This window comes from Caenorhabditis elegans, chromosome IV (assembly GCF_000002985.6).
Source record: "Caenorhabditis elegans chromosome IV".
NCBI classification, from domain to species: domain Eukaryota; kingdom Metazoa; phylum Nematoda; class Chromadorea; order Rhabditida; family Rhabditidae; genus Caenorhabditis; species Caenorhabditis elegans.
In genome coordinates, this window is record NC_003282.8 from 8,501,418 (window position 1) to 8,517,991 (window position 16,574).

The 16,574-nt window shown below is 34.1% G+C and overlaps 5 protein-coding genes across 12 annotated transcripts; 4 read left to right on the plus strand and 1 right to left on the minus strand.

The window, feature by feature from the left end:
• Positions 1–264: 264 nt before the first annotated feature.
• Positions 265–1,564, plus strand: C28C12.1 (Transcription termination factor Rho; the record flags this gene model as incomplete). Of its 3 annotated transcripts, none has more annotated exons than NM_001380366.1 (5): positions 265–393; positions 441–662; positions 1,147–1,194; positions 1,246–1,358; positions 1,431–1,564. In NM_001380366.1, the coding sequence occupies 5 exons, from the start codon at positions 265–267 to the stop codon at positions 1,519–1,521; spliced, it is 603 nt and encodes a 200-aa protein (NP_001367488.1). The 3 variants fall into 3 exon arrangements, with proteins under 3 accessions (NP_001367488.1, NP_001368455.1, NP_001368456.1); NM_001380367.1 differs by having other exon boundaries at positions 444–662; positions 1,431–1,521; NM_001380368.1 differs by lacking the exons at positions 265–393; positions 441–662 and having other exon boundaries at positions 1,153–1,194; positions 1,431–1,521.
• A 510-nt stretch (positions 1,565–2,074) lies between these two features.
• tag-77 (FYVE, RhoGEF and PH domain-containing protein tag-77) lies at positions 2,075–9,131 on the minus strand (the record flags this gene model as incomplete). Of its 6 annotated transcripts, none has more annotated exons than NM_069054.6 (12): positions 2,075–2,554; positions 2,640–2,841; positions 2,895–2,994; positions 3,075–3,791; positions 3,860–4,108; positions 4,152–4,472; positions 4,527–4,802; positions 4,951–5,050; positions 5,375–5,599; positions 5,676–5,914; positions 7,770–7,984; positions 8,982–9,131. In NM_069054.6, the coding sequence occupies 12 exons, from the start codon at positions 9,121–9,123 to the stop codon at positions 2,257–2,259; spliced, it is 3,084 nt and encodes a 1,027-aa protein (NP_501455.2). The 6 variants fall into 6 exon arrangements, with proteins under 6 accessions (NP_501455.2, NP_001294044.2, NP_001294045.1 ...); NM_001307115.4 differs by having other exon boundaries at positions 2,078–2,560; positions 8,982–9,130; NM_001307116.3 differs by lacking the exons at positions 7,770–7,984; positions 8,982–9,131 and adding an exon at positions 7,125–7,136 and having other exon boundaries at positions 2,257–2,554.
• Positions 9,132–9,866: 735 nt separating this feature from the next.
• Positions 9,867–12,052, plus strand: mes-6 (Polycomb protein mes-6). Its single transcript, NM_001383148.2, has 7 exons — positions 9,867–10,214; positions 10,269–10,499; positions 10,540–10,713; positions 10,758–10,942; positions 11,126–11,206; positions 11,285–11,644; positions 11,756–12,052. Exons 1-7 carry the CDS (start codon positions 10,020–10,022, stop codon positions 11,907–11,909), a joined length of 1,380 nt encoding a protein of 459 aa, NP_001370414.1. The 5' UTR covers positions 9,867–10,019; the 3' UTR covers positions 11,910–12,052.
• C09G4.4 (uncharacterized protein) lies at positions 11,562–12,530 on the plus strand. The gene is made up of 4 exons (NM_001392352.1): positions 11,562–11,644; positions 11,756–12,060; positions 12,116–12,170; positions 12,223–12,530. The coding sequence occupies exons 2-4, from the start codon at positions 12,006–12,008 to the stop codon at positions 12,347–12,349; spliced, it is 237 nt and encodes a 78-aa protein (NP_001379648.1). The 5' UTR covers positions 11,562–11,644; positions 11,756–12,005; the 3' UTR covers positions 12,350–12,530.
• On the plus strand, positions 12,502–13,308 carry cks-1 (Cyclin-dependent kinases regulatory subunit). Its single transcript, NM_001392353.1, has 2 exons — positions 12,502–12,688; positions 12,803–13,308. The coding sequence occupies exons 1-2, from the start codon at positions 12,533–12,535 to the stop codon at positions 12,929–12,931; spliced, it is 285 nt and encodes a 94-aa protein (NP_001379647.1). The 5' UTR covers positions 12,502–12,532; the 3' UTR covers positions 12,932–13,308.
• Positions 13,309–16,574: the final 3,266 nt, after the last annotated feature.

A 16,574-nucleotide genomic window follows, 5' to 3' on the forward strand; every position in this document is an offset into this window, starting at 1 on the left:
CGTAGCGTATTTGTTTACCAACAAAAAAAGAGGATTACCAAAAAATACAATAAAATAATTTATTATTTCCATTTTTGTTTCAATCTTCATTTTCTTATCTTGTCTTTTGAAGGTACATAGTGGGACAATAAATTGCTGAAAATCGTGAGTTTTCCAAATACAGATCACTCTCTAAAACTTTTGGGAATGCGTAGAAAACACTATTTGATTGTTTTTTTTCTTTCAGATTTGCTAATAAGATAGCAAATAGTACAACTAGCAGCAATGATAAACATTTTAATTGGCATTGGAATTTTGCATATTTTGCCACTTTATGTTTTGACAATGTGCATAAAGAAGAAAACATCTTCAAAGTCTAGATTATCACCTAATGGAACACCTAAGCCGGCATCTGTAGGTTGAAAGACTTTAGAAAATTATAAAAATCAATTTTAAAATAGCAGCCAGCACTCAGTCCACTTGATTTGACTCCTGCAAAGAAAGTAGAAGAAAAAGTAATTGAGGAAAAAAAGGTTGAAAATAATCCAAAAAAAGAAGAAGAGCCAGTGAAAGATGGAAAAGAAGTTGTACAGGATCAACCAAAGAAATCATCAAGAGAAAAGGATATGATGTTGAAAGAGAAAACGGCAATCGATTTTAGTGGAGACGATAATAAGAAAAAGGTAAGATACTGATGAAAATGGAAAGCTTTTTCGTGTTTTTAAAGTTTACAAAAACTTTTTCAATGTTTCATTGAAGTTTAAAGAGACAAGACTGAATGTAACTCCAGTTACTTTCATTCTACAGTACCTCCAACTTATACATACTCAATTTTGGAAATGTGAGACACCATTCACCGAATTTTTGTGTTTTCTGACTTACAAGGACTTTTCATTCAACTGAAATGTAGAATATAGATAGTTCAAACAAGGATAAACCACCGTCTCTTTGGAGAACGCAGTGGCTGCCCGAGTTTCACCCAACTTAAAGTATTCTCACAACCGAGTCTTGGCCAGACTTTCCTAAGTTTTACCCAAGTATTAGCCACTCATCATTGAAATATCTAAATTTTGGTAAGACGTAGACGGAAAGTGCCTATTAGACCAAGATATTCATAATTCAAGTTTATTTTTCAATATATTGCCCCTCTATTTAGATAAATTTCAGGAGACGATGCAAGTTTCAAAAACAAAGTCTGCAAGAAATAACAAACAGGTAGATATTTAAATAATGTGACAAGTTGAATATGAAGTTCGATATTTCTAGAAAAGCGACGTAAAGGAAAGTGCTACCCCAGGAGAAGACGATGAGAAGGAAAAAACGAAAACGGAAGGAGCAAATGGAAAAACTGATGAGGAAGGAACAGAGAAGAAGGAACCGTGAGTTTTTTTAAAACAATATATTCTTCAAATTTCTTTAAATTATTTATATTTATGTTACCTTGATTCCAGAACAATGACCGAGTCGAGAAAGGAAATGCTAAGAGAAGATGATACTTTAAGAGATACAAAGTCAATTGGGAAACGGCAAAAGAAGGAATGAGTGCACTTGAAAATGATGAGAGATGAATGAAATATTTTGAATTTCTCTTTTTGTTAATAATATTCACAATAGTGGAAACAACATCACAATAGTGAGAACACTGCTACCGTACACCTACCGTACCACTTGTACTATCCCAACCTATGGAAGTTAAAAAGAAGAAAGTGGGGATTTTGTCTTAATAATATGAATGATCAAAAAGAATAAATATCTAATCAAATTAGACTTCTTAAAATTGTTCAGTGGTACAGTTCAGCTTTTTAATTATCATAAACTTTAATTGCTACTTGGAATTGGCAAATCTCTAAATATTGGCACCTGTAGCGACCGCTATTACTGAGATCGTGACGAGACCCATTTGGGAATTCAGAATGTGCCTTTGAACTGACAAGCCAAAATTTCGCGAATTTATGATAACAACTTTGGACGTTTCAGATTCGGAAAAGATTTGTGTTTGTATTTGTTCCTAAAAATGATGGAAAGGAGAAAGTGATACTTCTGGTATGCGTTATGTTCGCAAATGAAACATTTGCAGCAAAAAAAAACAATTACCTCAATTCAATATAAAAATATATTCTTATATTTAATCTTATGTACAGAAAAGTGACTAATTTGAAATTACCAGTAAAAAATTCTTTGGGGTCGATTGATCGGAAGCTTATTTGACACTAGGGGAAGGACAATAAAAATACACAGGGAAACAGGAGGAAAGTTATATTCATCAAATGATAACAATCAGCCGCGAGTAGGATCCAACTCAAGTTTATCCGCAAATGCTGCCGACCACTTTTTTGCACTTGCACTGTTGTCGACACGGAAGGAAATGACGTCATCTTTGGTATCATCAGTTCTTATTTGATTCCGATGTACAAGCTCAAATAACCATCCATCATCAAGTGGTGTTTCCCGGTAGAAATATCCATAAATGAGCAATTCTAGAACAGATTTTGAGTCAAGTTCTGCTTTGTAGAATACCAGTTTAAGATCATCACGACGAAGAAGAGCATGGCGGACAGTCTCGGTTTTTCGACTTCTGAAACTTTTACATAATTATTCTTTTTTGTTTTGTTTTTTTTTCTATTTTAACGATAAAATAAAGAAAATATGTAAATCCCAACCTCAAATAAACCCTGCCAAACACAATGCTCTGTGCCCGTTTTTCCTCAACATTTCGATGCCGGAATCCATAATTGACGGGTGCCTTGAACAATTTTCTTGGATCCACAATTTCTTTGTCGTTGCGTTTTCCAATTTTCACAAGAATAGTTTCATCACTTTGGACTATCATATTTTTAGATGGGAATAGAACACCGTCTTTGTCTGAAAATGTGATTTGTTAGGCACCAGATGTACGATTTAAAATATATACTTACAAGCTTTGTAATGCCGATCAAAACACTCGGAGCAAACATTTTGTTTCGTAAAGTCATATTTCGACAGTGGAGCTTGCCCTTTGCAAAATTTGCAGATCAGCTGAAATGTTTTCGATAATTAAAAAATCTATCAAAAAACAATGGGAAATATTTGTTCCAAATTGTTAACAATCTACTTACCCATCCACAATCTCTACAATGATGCCGCCTATTAATTATATTGAACTCAGTTGAGCATCCCTCCATTAAACATTCATTTGATATATTATCCGGAAGCCAAACAGGTTTGATCATTTCCGAGGGCGGCTTTTTTCCTGATCCATTTCGAGTTACTTCACCAAATCCAAGAGTTTCATCAATTTCTCCATTATCCAAAGGTGTTACTGGAACTGAAGAAAGTTCATCTTGTGATTCACAACTCATTGATCTTGATCTTGAATCAATTAATTGAGGTCTTTCAAGATCACTGGCATCTGGTACTTCAGGTGTCAACATTAAAAGTTTGTTCATTTTCTTCTTATTCTCATCATGTCTTTGCACAGCTGTTGATTGCCTTCTTTTATAAGATTTCCGATCGTATTGCGCTTTTGTAAGATCATCTGTCCATTGATTTCTCTCTTTTTCCGATGAAAATATGATTAAGGCACTTTTAACACGACTTCTAATTTGTAGACACCGTATTCGTTCATCCTCTTCCATTCTCTCAAACTTCATATATTCCAATGGTATACGGTAGGAACGATTTATATCAAATTGCCCAGATGAGCTCACTCGACAAATCCAAAGATAGTCAGTGAATAGGACGAGATATCGAGGTTGTAATTCTTTTCGAGTCTGTTTCATCACTTCTGATTGACGAATTAACACACGTCCGGGTTCGAGCACATTGAATTGACACTGAAAGTTCAAAATGTAAATGTAAAAACATTCCGGCATATCAAAAACTAATTATTTTTAAAAATTACCTGGAATCGATAGTACAATTTTGTCAGCTCCTCGGTCGTCGGTAGGCCCATTTTCTGATTTACCGCCTGTGTCACATTTTCCAGCTTCTGAATGGCTTCCTGAGCTTTTTCCTTTTCATCACAGTCATCTATCAAATATTCTGAATACCGAAGCATTAAAAGCTTGTATCTCATGAAATTTTGATGAACTTGATCGAGTTGTTGGATTACAGCCCCTTTCTTTCCACGTTTAAACACTTCTGTCTCGAACTGAACAAACTGATTTTAGACATTTTCAACGTTGATTACCTACCATATAAGTTGCTTCGTCAAATTCTTTATCTTCATTTCTTAACTGAAGCAGCTTATTCAAAAAGTCGGCTTTATTATCAAGGAATGGTTGACAACATTTCAAGAAATCGGCAAAAGTTCCAATAGTCTTGCTCATATTCGGATATCGAGAATCCCAATTCGAACATACTTTATCAATTTCTTTTAGAAGCATTTCATGGATTGGCAGTATTTGAACCATTATTTTCTTGATTTGTAAAACAACATTTTCATGACCATTGTGTGAAGCTAGAAGATCTCGTCCAACTCGTTTACCAAATCGTTCCATGTATTCCGGATAGAGCTGTAATTAAATTATTTTTCAGAGAATTTATATTTTAGAATTTCCAATTCTTACCACTGCCATTTCCTTTAAATATTGCACATAATTATTCTGAACTTTCAAAAACTCAACAGCAGCATAATGAAGTTTCTTCAATCGTTGATCATCCTTCTCATCTCCAGTCTCATAATCTGGCACAGGTGATGCTCCATCAGTAGAGTCTTCTCCGCCACTATGACTTGTTAAAATACTGCTACGATCACTTGTCATACTTGTGATTCTTGAGAAATCATCTGTCGAAGATGATGACATTCCAGAAGTTGGAGAAACAAATAAGGAATTGTGACGACCCTTAAAAATTTATAATTTGTGAAAGCATTGGAAACTTTTCAGATATAATTGTTCTTCACTTTCAAAAAATTGAAAAAAGAACAGATGAACACAATCATGTAGCTACAAAAAGTATTGCGCTTCTTTTTTTTTTCAAAAAAGCACTCACTTTTCGATTATCTCTCAGTTTTCCCACGTCTGATGGAATTTCATCGATATTCGATTGGCGTCTCTGTTGTTTGTGAACTCCATTATTCTTTTTACCACCTCTGAATAATTATTTTTTAAAGGATTTATTAGGAAAATACTCGTAAAAACAAGTTCGATAATTCAATTTCAATTGTGGAATACGATTATTTGTAAAGTGAAGTGGAAGAGAGTAAATGGGGATATTGATTCAAATGATAGAATGTGATTTGTTCGGTCATTTCCAGCCAATATCTATAATTTAAAACCAAAAAAACAGAGATTGGACCTTTAAACATGCATTTTATTGCTCAATAAAGTGAAAAACGGAAAATATTTTTCTCGTTCAAAACTTTCTCTAAAAGTCTAAATTTTCTCGTTCATTTGATATTTGAAAATAGACGAACCTCACAAAGAGATGCTCCATTTCGTTCATAATTTCTGAATGTGTAGCTGCAACAGTTGTCGTTTTCCGTTCATTTTTTGGAAGTGGGAGCTCATCGAAATCATCCTCGTGTCGATGACGTCGAAGATGCTTTTCACTATTCATTGATTCTTCATCTGAAGCTGATGTATCACCTTCGTCAAATTCGTCGCTAACTTGAGATAATGTAGAAACTTGGGAAATTGGTCTGGAAATTTTCTAGGTTACATCATAATTTTTAATGATATGCAATACAGAATAGATTTTTAAATTTGAAAATTTACCTTTCGGACGGAGTTCCAGTTCCTCCATTTTGCATTCTTGGTACGAATCCCATATTAACCAATTGTCGAGCTCGATCTTTAACCCCACTACCATTCGTTTCATTGGCACCGAAGAAAACTCCATTTGAATATTCAGAAGTAGCTGGAGATACTAGAATAGTTGGAGTTGTACAAGATGGATGAGGATCACATTTTGGAGAATTTTGAGATGATACATCCGAGGTTGAGCTTGACGGAAGCTGAAATAAATTAGGATTTTATAGAGAAAAGTACTAGAAATTGGAAAATTATTTGTTTTAACACATTTAAAGTTTTAAAAAAATTTACCGATAATCGCCTGAATGCAATTTTTCTAGTAGAATAACCAGCCCAAATTGTCATGTCGTTTGAAATTTGAAAATTCGTCAAAATATCGTGGCTTATTTAAAGGAAAAGTCCGATGATTTTGATGTTTAAGACATGAGTTTGATCTATACAAGAAACAAAAACATTACATGACATCATGGATGACTGAATATTCACATTTTATATGTAAACAAACTGGTATTAAATTCGAATCAGAACATGTGTCTAGATTTAATGGATTTCGATTTTCTAGAAAAAAAACTGTCACGCTTCTGATGTATGCAGAGCTTTTTGTTATATTTGATAATTATCAGCTTAATCTTCAAAATGAGCATATTCACAGGAGAAAACTCAAAACTCAAAAATGTTTTGAAGGTAAATAAGTTTTTTTCTAATTTTATCTAATAATTATCAATTTTCATTTTTTGAGTTTTTCGTTTTCCGATAAACTTCAATGTACTTATCCGGTGTTTTTTATTCTTGCTCCATTAAAAACTTCACATTGGAAAATAAAAGACAGTTGAATTTGTCGAAAAACGGTAAACTTTTAAGAAGTGGGTGTAGCCTAATCAGGCATTTGAATTTTTTTGTGTCATTAAAATTTTTTGTGTCATTAAAATTTTTTTTAAGTCATTAAAATTTTTGCTTACAGTTATATTAGGCTACCAGCCGTGGACCGCACCTCCGGCGCGGCCCCCGACTTCTGGGTCTAAAACTAATTTTTCTGAAACTACCGTAACCCTACAGTATTCCTACCGTACCACTATTGTACCACTACAGTACCCCGACTATATGCCTACACTAACCCCAACTAACTACCCCTCCAGAAGCTAAAACTTCACAGACTACAAAGACTACATAGACTAGAAACTATGGACAAACGGAATAAGCGCTTTATATATATAGTAAATGATTACGAGCCAATTAAAGCAGAAAAACCACTGCACCTATCGGAATCATATAAATTAAATCAGTTTGACTGTAACTATTTTTGAACTTCAAGTCCGTTCAATTTCCACACAGGACACCATTTCGAGAGTAATTTTTTTTTCAAATTCAGATACTTTTCGAGAGGGTAAAACCAACAAAAAAAGTTACTCCTACCTCGAAATTCATCAATAAAAACTGATATATTCAAGTCGGAAAGTGAAATCTTCGTTGAAAAAGGTTGCAGAACAAACTTTTTGACTTTGTGTAATATGAAAATGGTGTTGGAGGTCGAGTAGGAGACGGCCGGGAACAAAAAGGCAAGCACTTATTGCCGGATTATGCCTTCAGAAAAGTGTTTTGTGTCCGTCTCCGTAGCTGAATTTCCACCAATTTTATGTTCAATTCCAAAAATATATGGAAGATGGCAAAGATGGGATGAAATAACGATCAAAATCAATATTTGAATCGGCGTAAAATTGTGGGTAGAGAAGTTAGAGAATAAGAGTAATAACTAGTCCAGGAACAAGTTTTTGAAGTCAGTTTGACCACAAAAAAATGTGGTAAACTATGAGTAGATGAGAGTTCGGGGGGTGACAGTCGGTTCTTTTTTACAAAAAAGTGCTTGAAAAGAATACTTAGCAATAAAACTTTTTGAAAATGGGGACACGATCGGGGGCACAAGCTCTATTTGCACATCTGCCCAATTGAGAGCTCATCACTTTTTTCATAATAATGTGACAGACGATTTGGTTAACTTTTTCCAGTATGGGAAGACCTTTTTTATTTTTCATAAAAATATTATTTAATTTAAAATCTCACCAATCCATTCAGAAATAATGGTTTTGGAGCAACAGTTGGCTTTGGTCCAAGACTTCGTCTCGTTGTATTTGGCGTAATCAATTCCTGCGGTTCTTCAGGAATATTTTCGGACGATTCTGAAGAAGACGGCGGTCGAATTGTATTCTCATCGTCTGGAGGTGGAGATAATGATGCAGGTTTCCGATGAGGAGGCGGTGGTGGAGCTCGTCTTGGGGCTGCAAAATTGTTTTAAAAATGAATCTTCCAATCTGTTAACCTCATAGGTATATTTAAACTATCTAATTGCTGTAATTGTATCTGCTTCACTCATTTTGAGAGATGATAAAATAATTGTTTTTCTTTCAATAAATGAGTCATACCACTAGGCACACACAGTGGCAGACGGAAAATTGGTCACTTCCGGGGGGTGGAACAATAATACCAACAGAAGTTAAATAGTGAATATATTTTTGGCAAGTGTTCACACAAGAATGACTATTTTAATCAAATGTTGGCGATAATCCAAGTAATTAATATAAGGACACAACCCAATTTTCTAAAATTTATTACTAGTACACTTCTTGGCGACAAAGGAGTAAAATCTGTCAAGTGGCACCTTTAGGCAAACAATATTGCGAAAAGCCTTTATACTTCTTTTTGACTACTTTCGCAATCGGTCACGCGTCTGTACAGATTTGATAGGAACTTTGAAGAAAATTGGGCATTTTTCGTTAACAAAAAGCAATAGGAAGAAGAACAGTCAAAAAACAATTTTAACACGGAAATCAGTTGTTCTACGATATTGTAAAAGTTAATAGAAAAAAAAATGATAGTAACAAAATATTTATGAATTTTCGTCTAGATTCTAACAACGAATATATAAATTGAAATGAGAACTTAATTTCCTTTAAAAATTAATTCGATTCACTGTTGGTGGAGTTTAAGGCAGATTTTTTTTTCGAAAAATTGACTGTTTTTTTTAACTCACAGAATCATTGTCAACCCGATTTTCGGTTCTCTCTTTTTCAATACTATGATCATATGATCTATTTAGTTATTATCAATAAATACAGACATAAATAGTTTTTAAAAAAATTATTTTTTAGTTTTTTTTTTCAAGAAATTTCGTAACTTTTATTTTCTCCACAGATAACAAAGCAAACGAAGTTTTTTGCTACGCCTCAATCAATTGTCGACAGTAAATACAAGACGTCTTCTCTGTTTCAGACTCACAAGGTGGCGGTGGTGGTTGCTTCCGGAATCTGTTGTCTCCGTCGTCCAGTTTATTTTGAAACTCTGCCATCATTTCTTTGACGGTCCTAGACGCCGGTGGAGTATCATCAGAATTTTTGCGATGGTTCATGTCATATTTCATACAGGCGATCTGAAAATAACTATAGCTCGTTCGAGATAACATTTTGGCTAAAAAATTGAAGAAAAAACGATAACACTAAAATATTATGAAATTAAGAATTAGTAATGAACGGGAACAGTCACAGCATGAGAAAAAGGCAACCGCTAGAAGAACAGGTTGAAGCAACAAAAAATCACACAAGACGCAGAGAATCAGGCATTGGAGACGCAGGGATATGGATGAGTCAGCAGCCGACGAAGACAAATTCGAAATAGCAAAAATGAAAGAAGTCTACGGAATTCACAAAGTGGATCTTTTGATATAAGGACAATTTTACTAAATAATAAATATGAATGAATACCCCCAAGTTGATCGCTCTGAAATCTGAAAAAGACCACAAAAACATTTTTTTTAACTGACAATAGCTCACGTAGCAATATAGGATCATACAAAAAAAATATACAAAATTATTAGTTTCGCTCCTTGCGAAAAAAGCCGAGTACAAAATCTACTTAATCCCGTTCGAATCCACTCCGAAATTGGAAGTGGTACTTCACGACAATACAAAATTTAAGCTGGCAACTGTCTTTTCTATCATATTCCCAATCGAAATCACAAATACCTCCCGGAACTTTCGAACAGAATCCAAAATGAGAACAAAAAATTGTAATAAAAAAATAACACTTTAAAGGTGCATGAGGTTATGCGCTCGTTGGGTCTCGCCGCGCTTTTCACCACTAATGCAATTTGAACGAGAAATGCGCGCGAGCGGCCATATTTTAGTTTTTCTGTTGTTTTTATTGTCATTTTTTTCCTTTTTCACTGCAAATTTGATAGTTAATCGACTTTTTTATGTTTTTACTGTGAAGTTTTTATTTTGTTATATATTGTTTCTTGCCTTTTTCCCAAAAACCTGAATGGAGCACACGAAAAAGTTCAAATCATTAAATCTTCACGGGTTTGATCGAAGTACAGAGGATTACGGAAAACGACCTTTTGTACTAACTGCCAAGCTACTTGAAGATCAGAAGAAAGCTATTTACGGATGTGCATTCAATCAATACGCAGGAATAGATGAGGAACAAGCGGTTGCAACTGTCGGAGGAAGCTTTGTAAGCGTTATTTAGCAGGAAACTGACAATGAGGTATAAATATTTGTTTTTCAGCTTCACATGTATTCTGTTCCCATCGACATAAATAACATTGAGCTGCAGTGGTCTTGTAATTTTCCTACCGATAAATCATCAAAGGTCGAACGAGAGGAGTCGCTCTTCACTGTTACCTGGTGTTACGACACATATGAAGCTGAAAACGACCGAAATCCCTTTAAAGTTGTAACGGGTGGAACTTTGGGTCACATTTACGTTATCGACTACGTCTCGAGGAAGCTGTCGAATGTAAATAATCAAAAATTACTGAAATAATTTGGAGTTTTAGCGTCTTCGGAGTGTTGGATGGGAAATCAATGACATTCGTACGTGTCCTGCCAACTCAAATCTGATTGTCTGTGCTTCATCAGATCAATCTATCCGGATTCATCATATTCGAAACGAAGCATGTCTGATTGTTATTGGGGGTCTCGAGTGTCATGCTGGAACAATTCTTTCTGTGGTTGGTTTATTAAATTTACTTACGTTTCGAATTTCTCATTTTAGGATTGGTCAACCGACGGAGACTTCATTTTATCGTGTGGATTCGATCATCAACTCATGGAGTGGGATTTATCTGTGAAACAAGTAAAGGAACATTTGGAACGAGCGTGCAAAGCTCTTCACCAAGATAAAATAAATGTGCTAACACAATCACAAGATATTCCGTATGTTTCGAAAGGAACAATGAGGTAAATCAATTATTCAGCTAACATTTTCTAGTTCCTTCTAGTATTTGATCAGTCCTTAACGCGAAAATTGTTGCTGTTGTTGTATATAAAAATATTTTTGAAACTTGAGTTTTGGATAAAAGACTGGTAAATAAAGAGACCAGGGCTATCAAATCATAATGTAATTCATTTTTGTATTTTTAGAAAGTCTGCAGTTTCTCGCAACATTCCCGACAAAGAAGAAGATCAATTGCTCGAACTTCACAGAGAGCTCATACCCCGACCGTACGTTGATTTTCGGCATCCATTACTTTTTTAAAGTTGTTTCAACGAATCTGGTTCTATCGTTTTCTTCTTTTTCAGGAGCTGCCTTCTTCCAATTTATACTCCATCCTCCGTATCAACTGATATGCATTCTGATTATGTGGATTGCATTCGATTTCTTATCGGTACTAACTACGCACTATCAAAAGGATGTGGCAATGAAAAGGCAATTCATTTTTGGAGATTTGGGCCACCTAAGGGAGAAGTTGAAAATCGCATTCATGGAAATGTTCTCCGTCCAAAGTCGTGTACAACGAAATTTCGTACAATGAATGTTCCGAGTGGTTCTGCATGGTTTATCAAATTCGCCGTTGATCCAAGAAGACGATGGCTGGTGTGCGGTGGAGCTGGTGGTTCTGTGATGTTTTTCGATTTGAGAAATAATGAAGAAACCAATCCGTAAGTAAAATATCAAGAAAAATAATTTCTGAGATGTTCGATATCTCTTAAAAATTATAGAAATATTTTTGCTGTGATTACCAGTATAAATTCCTGTTTTTTTTTTTACAGGACTCACACTTGTTCCGTTGGCTCACGTACAGTTCGGCAAGCTTCTTTCTCTACATGTGGCCGATTCCTAGTACTAGTAACTGACGAAGGATTTGTTTGTCGATTTGATCGTGTATCTGCGTCTGTCGACGCTAAGGACCTGGCAAAATTTTGAATATCATTCCTTCTCACCTTCAATTTTTTATATCTCGTTGTGATTTCATCTTCGATCATCTTCAGTGGATTTTACATTACAATTTTGCAGTTCCTAATGTCATCCCCAACCTCCTCTAAGGATTATTCTTCACCTAAACATAGCTTTATGTGTGAGTTTCGAAGAGATTATTTTCGTTTTCTGATTATCTAATTTTTCTAATTCAGTGACAGTCGACAGCAACTTACAAAGTGACAAAAAGAAGACGTTTTTGAATGTTCAGTGAGTTTTGAAAATTTTATTAGCTTTCATGTTATTACCTTTTTTATTTCAGATCATCTTCCTCTGCTGGGTCAACCAAGCACTGTCAAATTCCAATGTCAAAGGACGAGTATTTTGAAACACGCGGGAAACTCGACTCTGTTGATGTTATCGATCAATTCAGACAGCGTCAGCAATGAGCATTTATCGATTTGTCTGTACATGCAGTGTTCCTCACCATTCTCACTCTTGTCTCATTCCCATTCTTCTCTTTTTTTTCAATATTTTTTATTCTTTCCTTATTTTTGTCCGTTTCTATTTCCCGATGCTTGTTAATAAAATGAATTATTTCAGAGTCGCACCTTCTCACGCCAACCAACAAAATGACAACTGGAAACAATGATTTCTACTATTCAAACAAATACGAAGATGATGAGTTCGAGTACCGTCACGTTCATGTCACCAAGGATGTTTCCAAGCTTATCCCAAAAAATCGATTGATGTCCGAAACAGAGTGGAGAAGTCTTGGAATTCAACAGGTAAATATTTAAAATAGGTTTTTTCCTTAAGAAAAAAAGAAAAAGCGAACATAATTTCAACTGACATCAGAATAAGTTATCTCATCGTTTCATAGCTTCAAGTTTTTGTTTCAGTCCCCAGGATGGATGCACTACATGATTCACGGACCCGAGCGTCACGTGCTTCTTTTCCGCAGACCATTGGCAGCTACACAAAAAACCGGAGGAAATGTTCGTTCTGGAAATGCTGTTGGAGTTCGCTAATACTGTTCAAATCCACATTTCACATATATGGATCTCTAGCTCCCTTCCCATTCTTTTTTCCAAATTCTCGTTTTCCTTTTCGTTCTCCTTACACACGAAACTTGTTCAAGATATGTAAAATGTTATTATTTTTATCCTCTTCCATCATCAGCTCTCCATTCACTTTTTCTCGTTCTTAACGTGTTTTAATTCAATTCAAATCCAATTTGATAAGACGACAACGGGAGCCACCTCTAAATCAATCTGAAATATTTGTAAAATGGTCCCCCACTCGCCACTCTTTTTAATTTTCGCCAATATTCAATTTGGTCCTTTTTACAAATATATTTAACGACGTATTCGTGTTTTTATATATAAATAAACACTGACCTGCATGGAAATTTCGTTTTATTTTTAGCTGTTTCAGTATAAACTTGCGCATGTCTTCTTGAATTTGATACTAGTAAAGCCGCTGCGGGAAGCCTGACGCTGGATGACTGTTCGAACAGGTGAAGCTTCACAGGGGAATTGAACTTGTTCTCTGACTTCTGAATGATATATTTTTTCGTCAAGTTAGATGGTAAAAAATTTGCCTTGAAAATGTGTTTTTTCCTGTTTAGAATTTTAATTTACACAATTAGATGTTTCAAATGTTCTATGAAAATAGAACTCATAAACTAAAAAGAAGGCTCCGTCGGCTCATTAGAAATCTTGGACACCCTTCAAAAAAACCCAAAAACAATGCAATGATCCACTTTGCATGCTGCCAAAAGCTAATTTTGTTGAAAAGGAAATCCCATCGAGCATCGCAATTATTTTGAGTTCCAAATGCTATTTCATTTGGTATAGCTTGGAATTTTTTGTTCATGTTTTATGGAAATATTCATCGTGAAATGTTTCTTTAGAGGTTTATTTCTCACAATCAGTGGGTCTTGTCACGACCAGAATGTCTTCTCACTTTTTGATCTCCAAGATTACGGTAAGTGGAAAAAGGTGAACCTAGTCTGCTTTATTCATTTCGAACACACGATTGAAAACTCTTCAAAGTTATTGGCTACAACAATGGAACGTTTTAAAAAACATTTATTTTGGCAGAATGTTGTTAGCTTTTTTTTTCGAAAAAAACATTGGAAAAGGCAAACACTTTATTTTATTTGGTTTGTCTATGTTTTTGTGAATATTTAGTGAACCGAACGATAATTGTGAAGAATGTGTGTGGGGAGAGAAGTGACATACACAAGTGGGCCACGAGACAGAGTCATTTCCCGAATTTTAAATTGAAAATTCAAGCGGATCTTTTAGATTTAAAATTATTCAAACTGAATTTTTATACTTATAAAAAATCAATCTGGCAATTAAGAGGTCTGCCACTAGTTTCAATTTCTCCAAATGATCTCAATATGAAATATGAGATAAATGGAAATAATTGATTAAATTTGAAAAAATTTGTGGAACTTTTTTTTTAGCTGAATAGGTATTTCAATCAGTTTAATATTTGAAAATCAGCAAAAACAAGTTTAATCTGCTATACCTTTATTTAAACTTTGAAAAAGTTTGATACAAAATACACGTCTCCACTGAAAAATTCTCTGGAATCCCAACCATCCTTGAATTTGCTTAAATGGTCGAAATCTCAAAGTTTCAGCGATATACATAAATCTATAGACGAGTTGCTGCATCAAATTTAGAATATTTTGGGATTTCAGTGATTTTAAAACATATGTTTAAACATAAATATCTGTTGGTGTGCAAATTATAATATTTTCATCAATTGGCCACAAAGAATATCCATTCTTGTTTTGGATCATATATAATATTTTTTGAAGAGTAAACACTGAAAACTGAAAAAGAAGAAGAAGAGGAAGAGTCCATCCGATTCCTCGTGGGAATTCATATTTTTCTATATTTTCAGACACTTTGCTGCCCATCATTATGTCCCTCTCGCACTCCCTTTTTAGTATTCTAGGTTATTTATTTTCCAATACTCTATTGTTTAGATTTCAGCTTAAAAAAATATAGACGCAGCAAATCTGACTTTATCGTTTTGAAAAATTTGATAGCTAATGAATTTTGATTATAAATAGTTTGAACATTTTTGGCAATGCCTGAGATTTATACATTTGCACCTGGCACATGTTAGATTTCCCTTTTAAACTTTCTCACTTTCCCCATATTTTCTTATTCTCTCATACGCCATAGACGATCACTATTCCCGGAAAGAAACGTGCAAAAAGAGCAACAAAAAGCCATATATCGGAAACATATGAGTGGGCGGAGTCACTCCTAAAACTCCGCCCTTATTCTTGGAGCAAATTAAAAGCAAAATCTGAATGCTTACATTTTTTTAGAATTAATAATCTAATAATGTTTCAACAAAAATCTCAAAAAATTGTGGTTCGAAGTATATACCTATCGGAATAAAATTTTAATTTATTTTTCAATTCAAAAGCTTTTTTGGAATTATTTTAGTTCAGTCATTATTTTAGTAGAGTCCTAATTTTCTTAAATTCTAGAAACCAATATATATATTTCTTTTTTTTAATTCTAAGCATAACTGCTTAGTTATAAATCTACAATTTCATAAATTTTTTGAAATACATTTTCAGCAAATCTAGATTTCCAATCCTACAATTATGTCTTTTATACGCCCACATGTTCCATTCCCATGGGTTTTCACTTTTGATTTTTTCGCATTTTTCTTTTAGACAAAGTTATGACGTTGCAAATTTTCATGCCTTTTTTCATGGAAAATGTGTAAAAGTACGTGTTTGTCTTTTCTAGGTTCTGCTCTTTTTTTATTTGATTCTAATTCCCAAGAGTAATTGAAATGGATGGGCGGGATGGAGCGAGGCGAAAAAGATGAAAAAGAAACAAGAAATTTGCACTTTCTCTTAAATTTTATTCTGAAATAATTTCTGTATGAAATTTCAAATTAGGGAGATTATTGAAAATGAGAATATACATTTAAGATTTTAAGCTTCCAATTTCTGTCAATTTTCCTGTACATGTTCTAGTTTATTTCCGCTTCATCTAAAACTCAAACGTTCGATTTTTTGATCTTTCGTGTTGTAATATCTCTTTATAAATATCTCGTTTTCCAATCAATTCATTCAATTTTCCCGAAAAAAGTAAAATAATTACGTGCAGAAAGCTTAACTTTTTCTTGGAAATATATTCTTTTCTTTCCTCATTTATTTCTCACGCTATCTGTTTCTGTAGTTCTTTTGAGTTTTTAAGAGCCAGAACTATGATGGCTCAAAAAAAGTCACACGATGTCTCATTCAGTTCTTTTTGCGCGGAAACCAAAGACACAAAATAGGAGAAAAAGCGCAAAAATTCGGGAAAAAAAGAAGCCATATACATTTATTAAGTAAGAATGAAGAAGATGAATAGGAAAAAAGGTGTCCTTTTGAATTTCCGTCAGTTTTTAATATGAGAATATAGTAGGAATAAGATTGATTTGTCTGAAATCGTGAAATTACATATCCTGCAAAATTTGAAAATATTCCACTTTTTCGATTTAGCAGGAATGACATAAGAAGGTTTCTTATTTTTTAACAGTATACATAGCTGATAATATTCTAATATGAAACGTATTCAAAAAAATATGATTTTCAAAATGTTCGTATAAAGGTCTCACAGAACAAGATCTGCCAAAATGTTC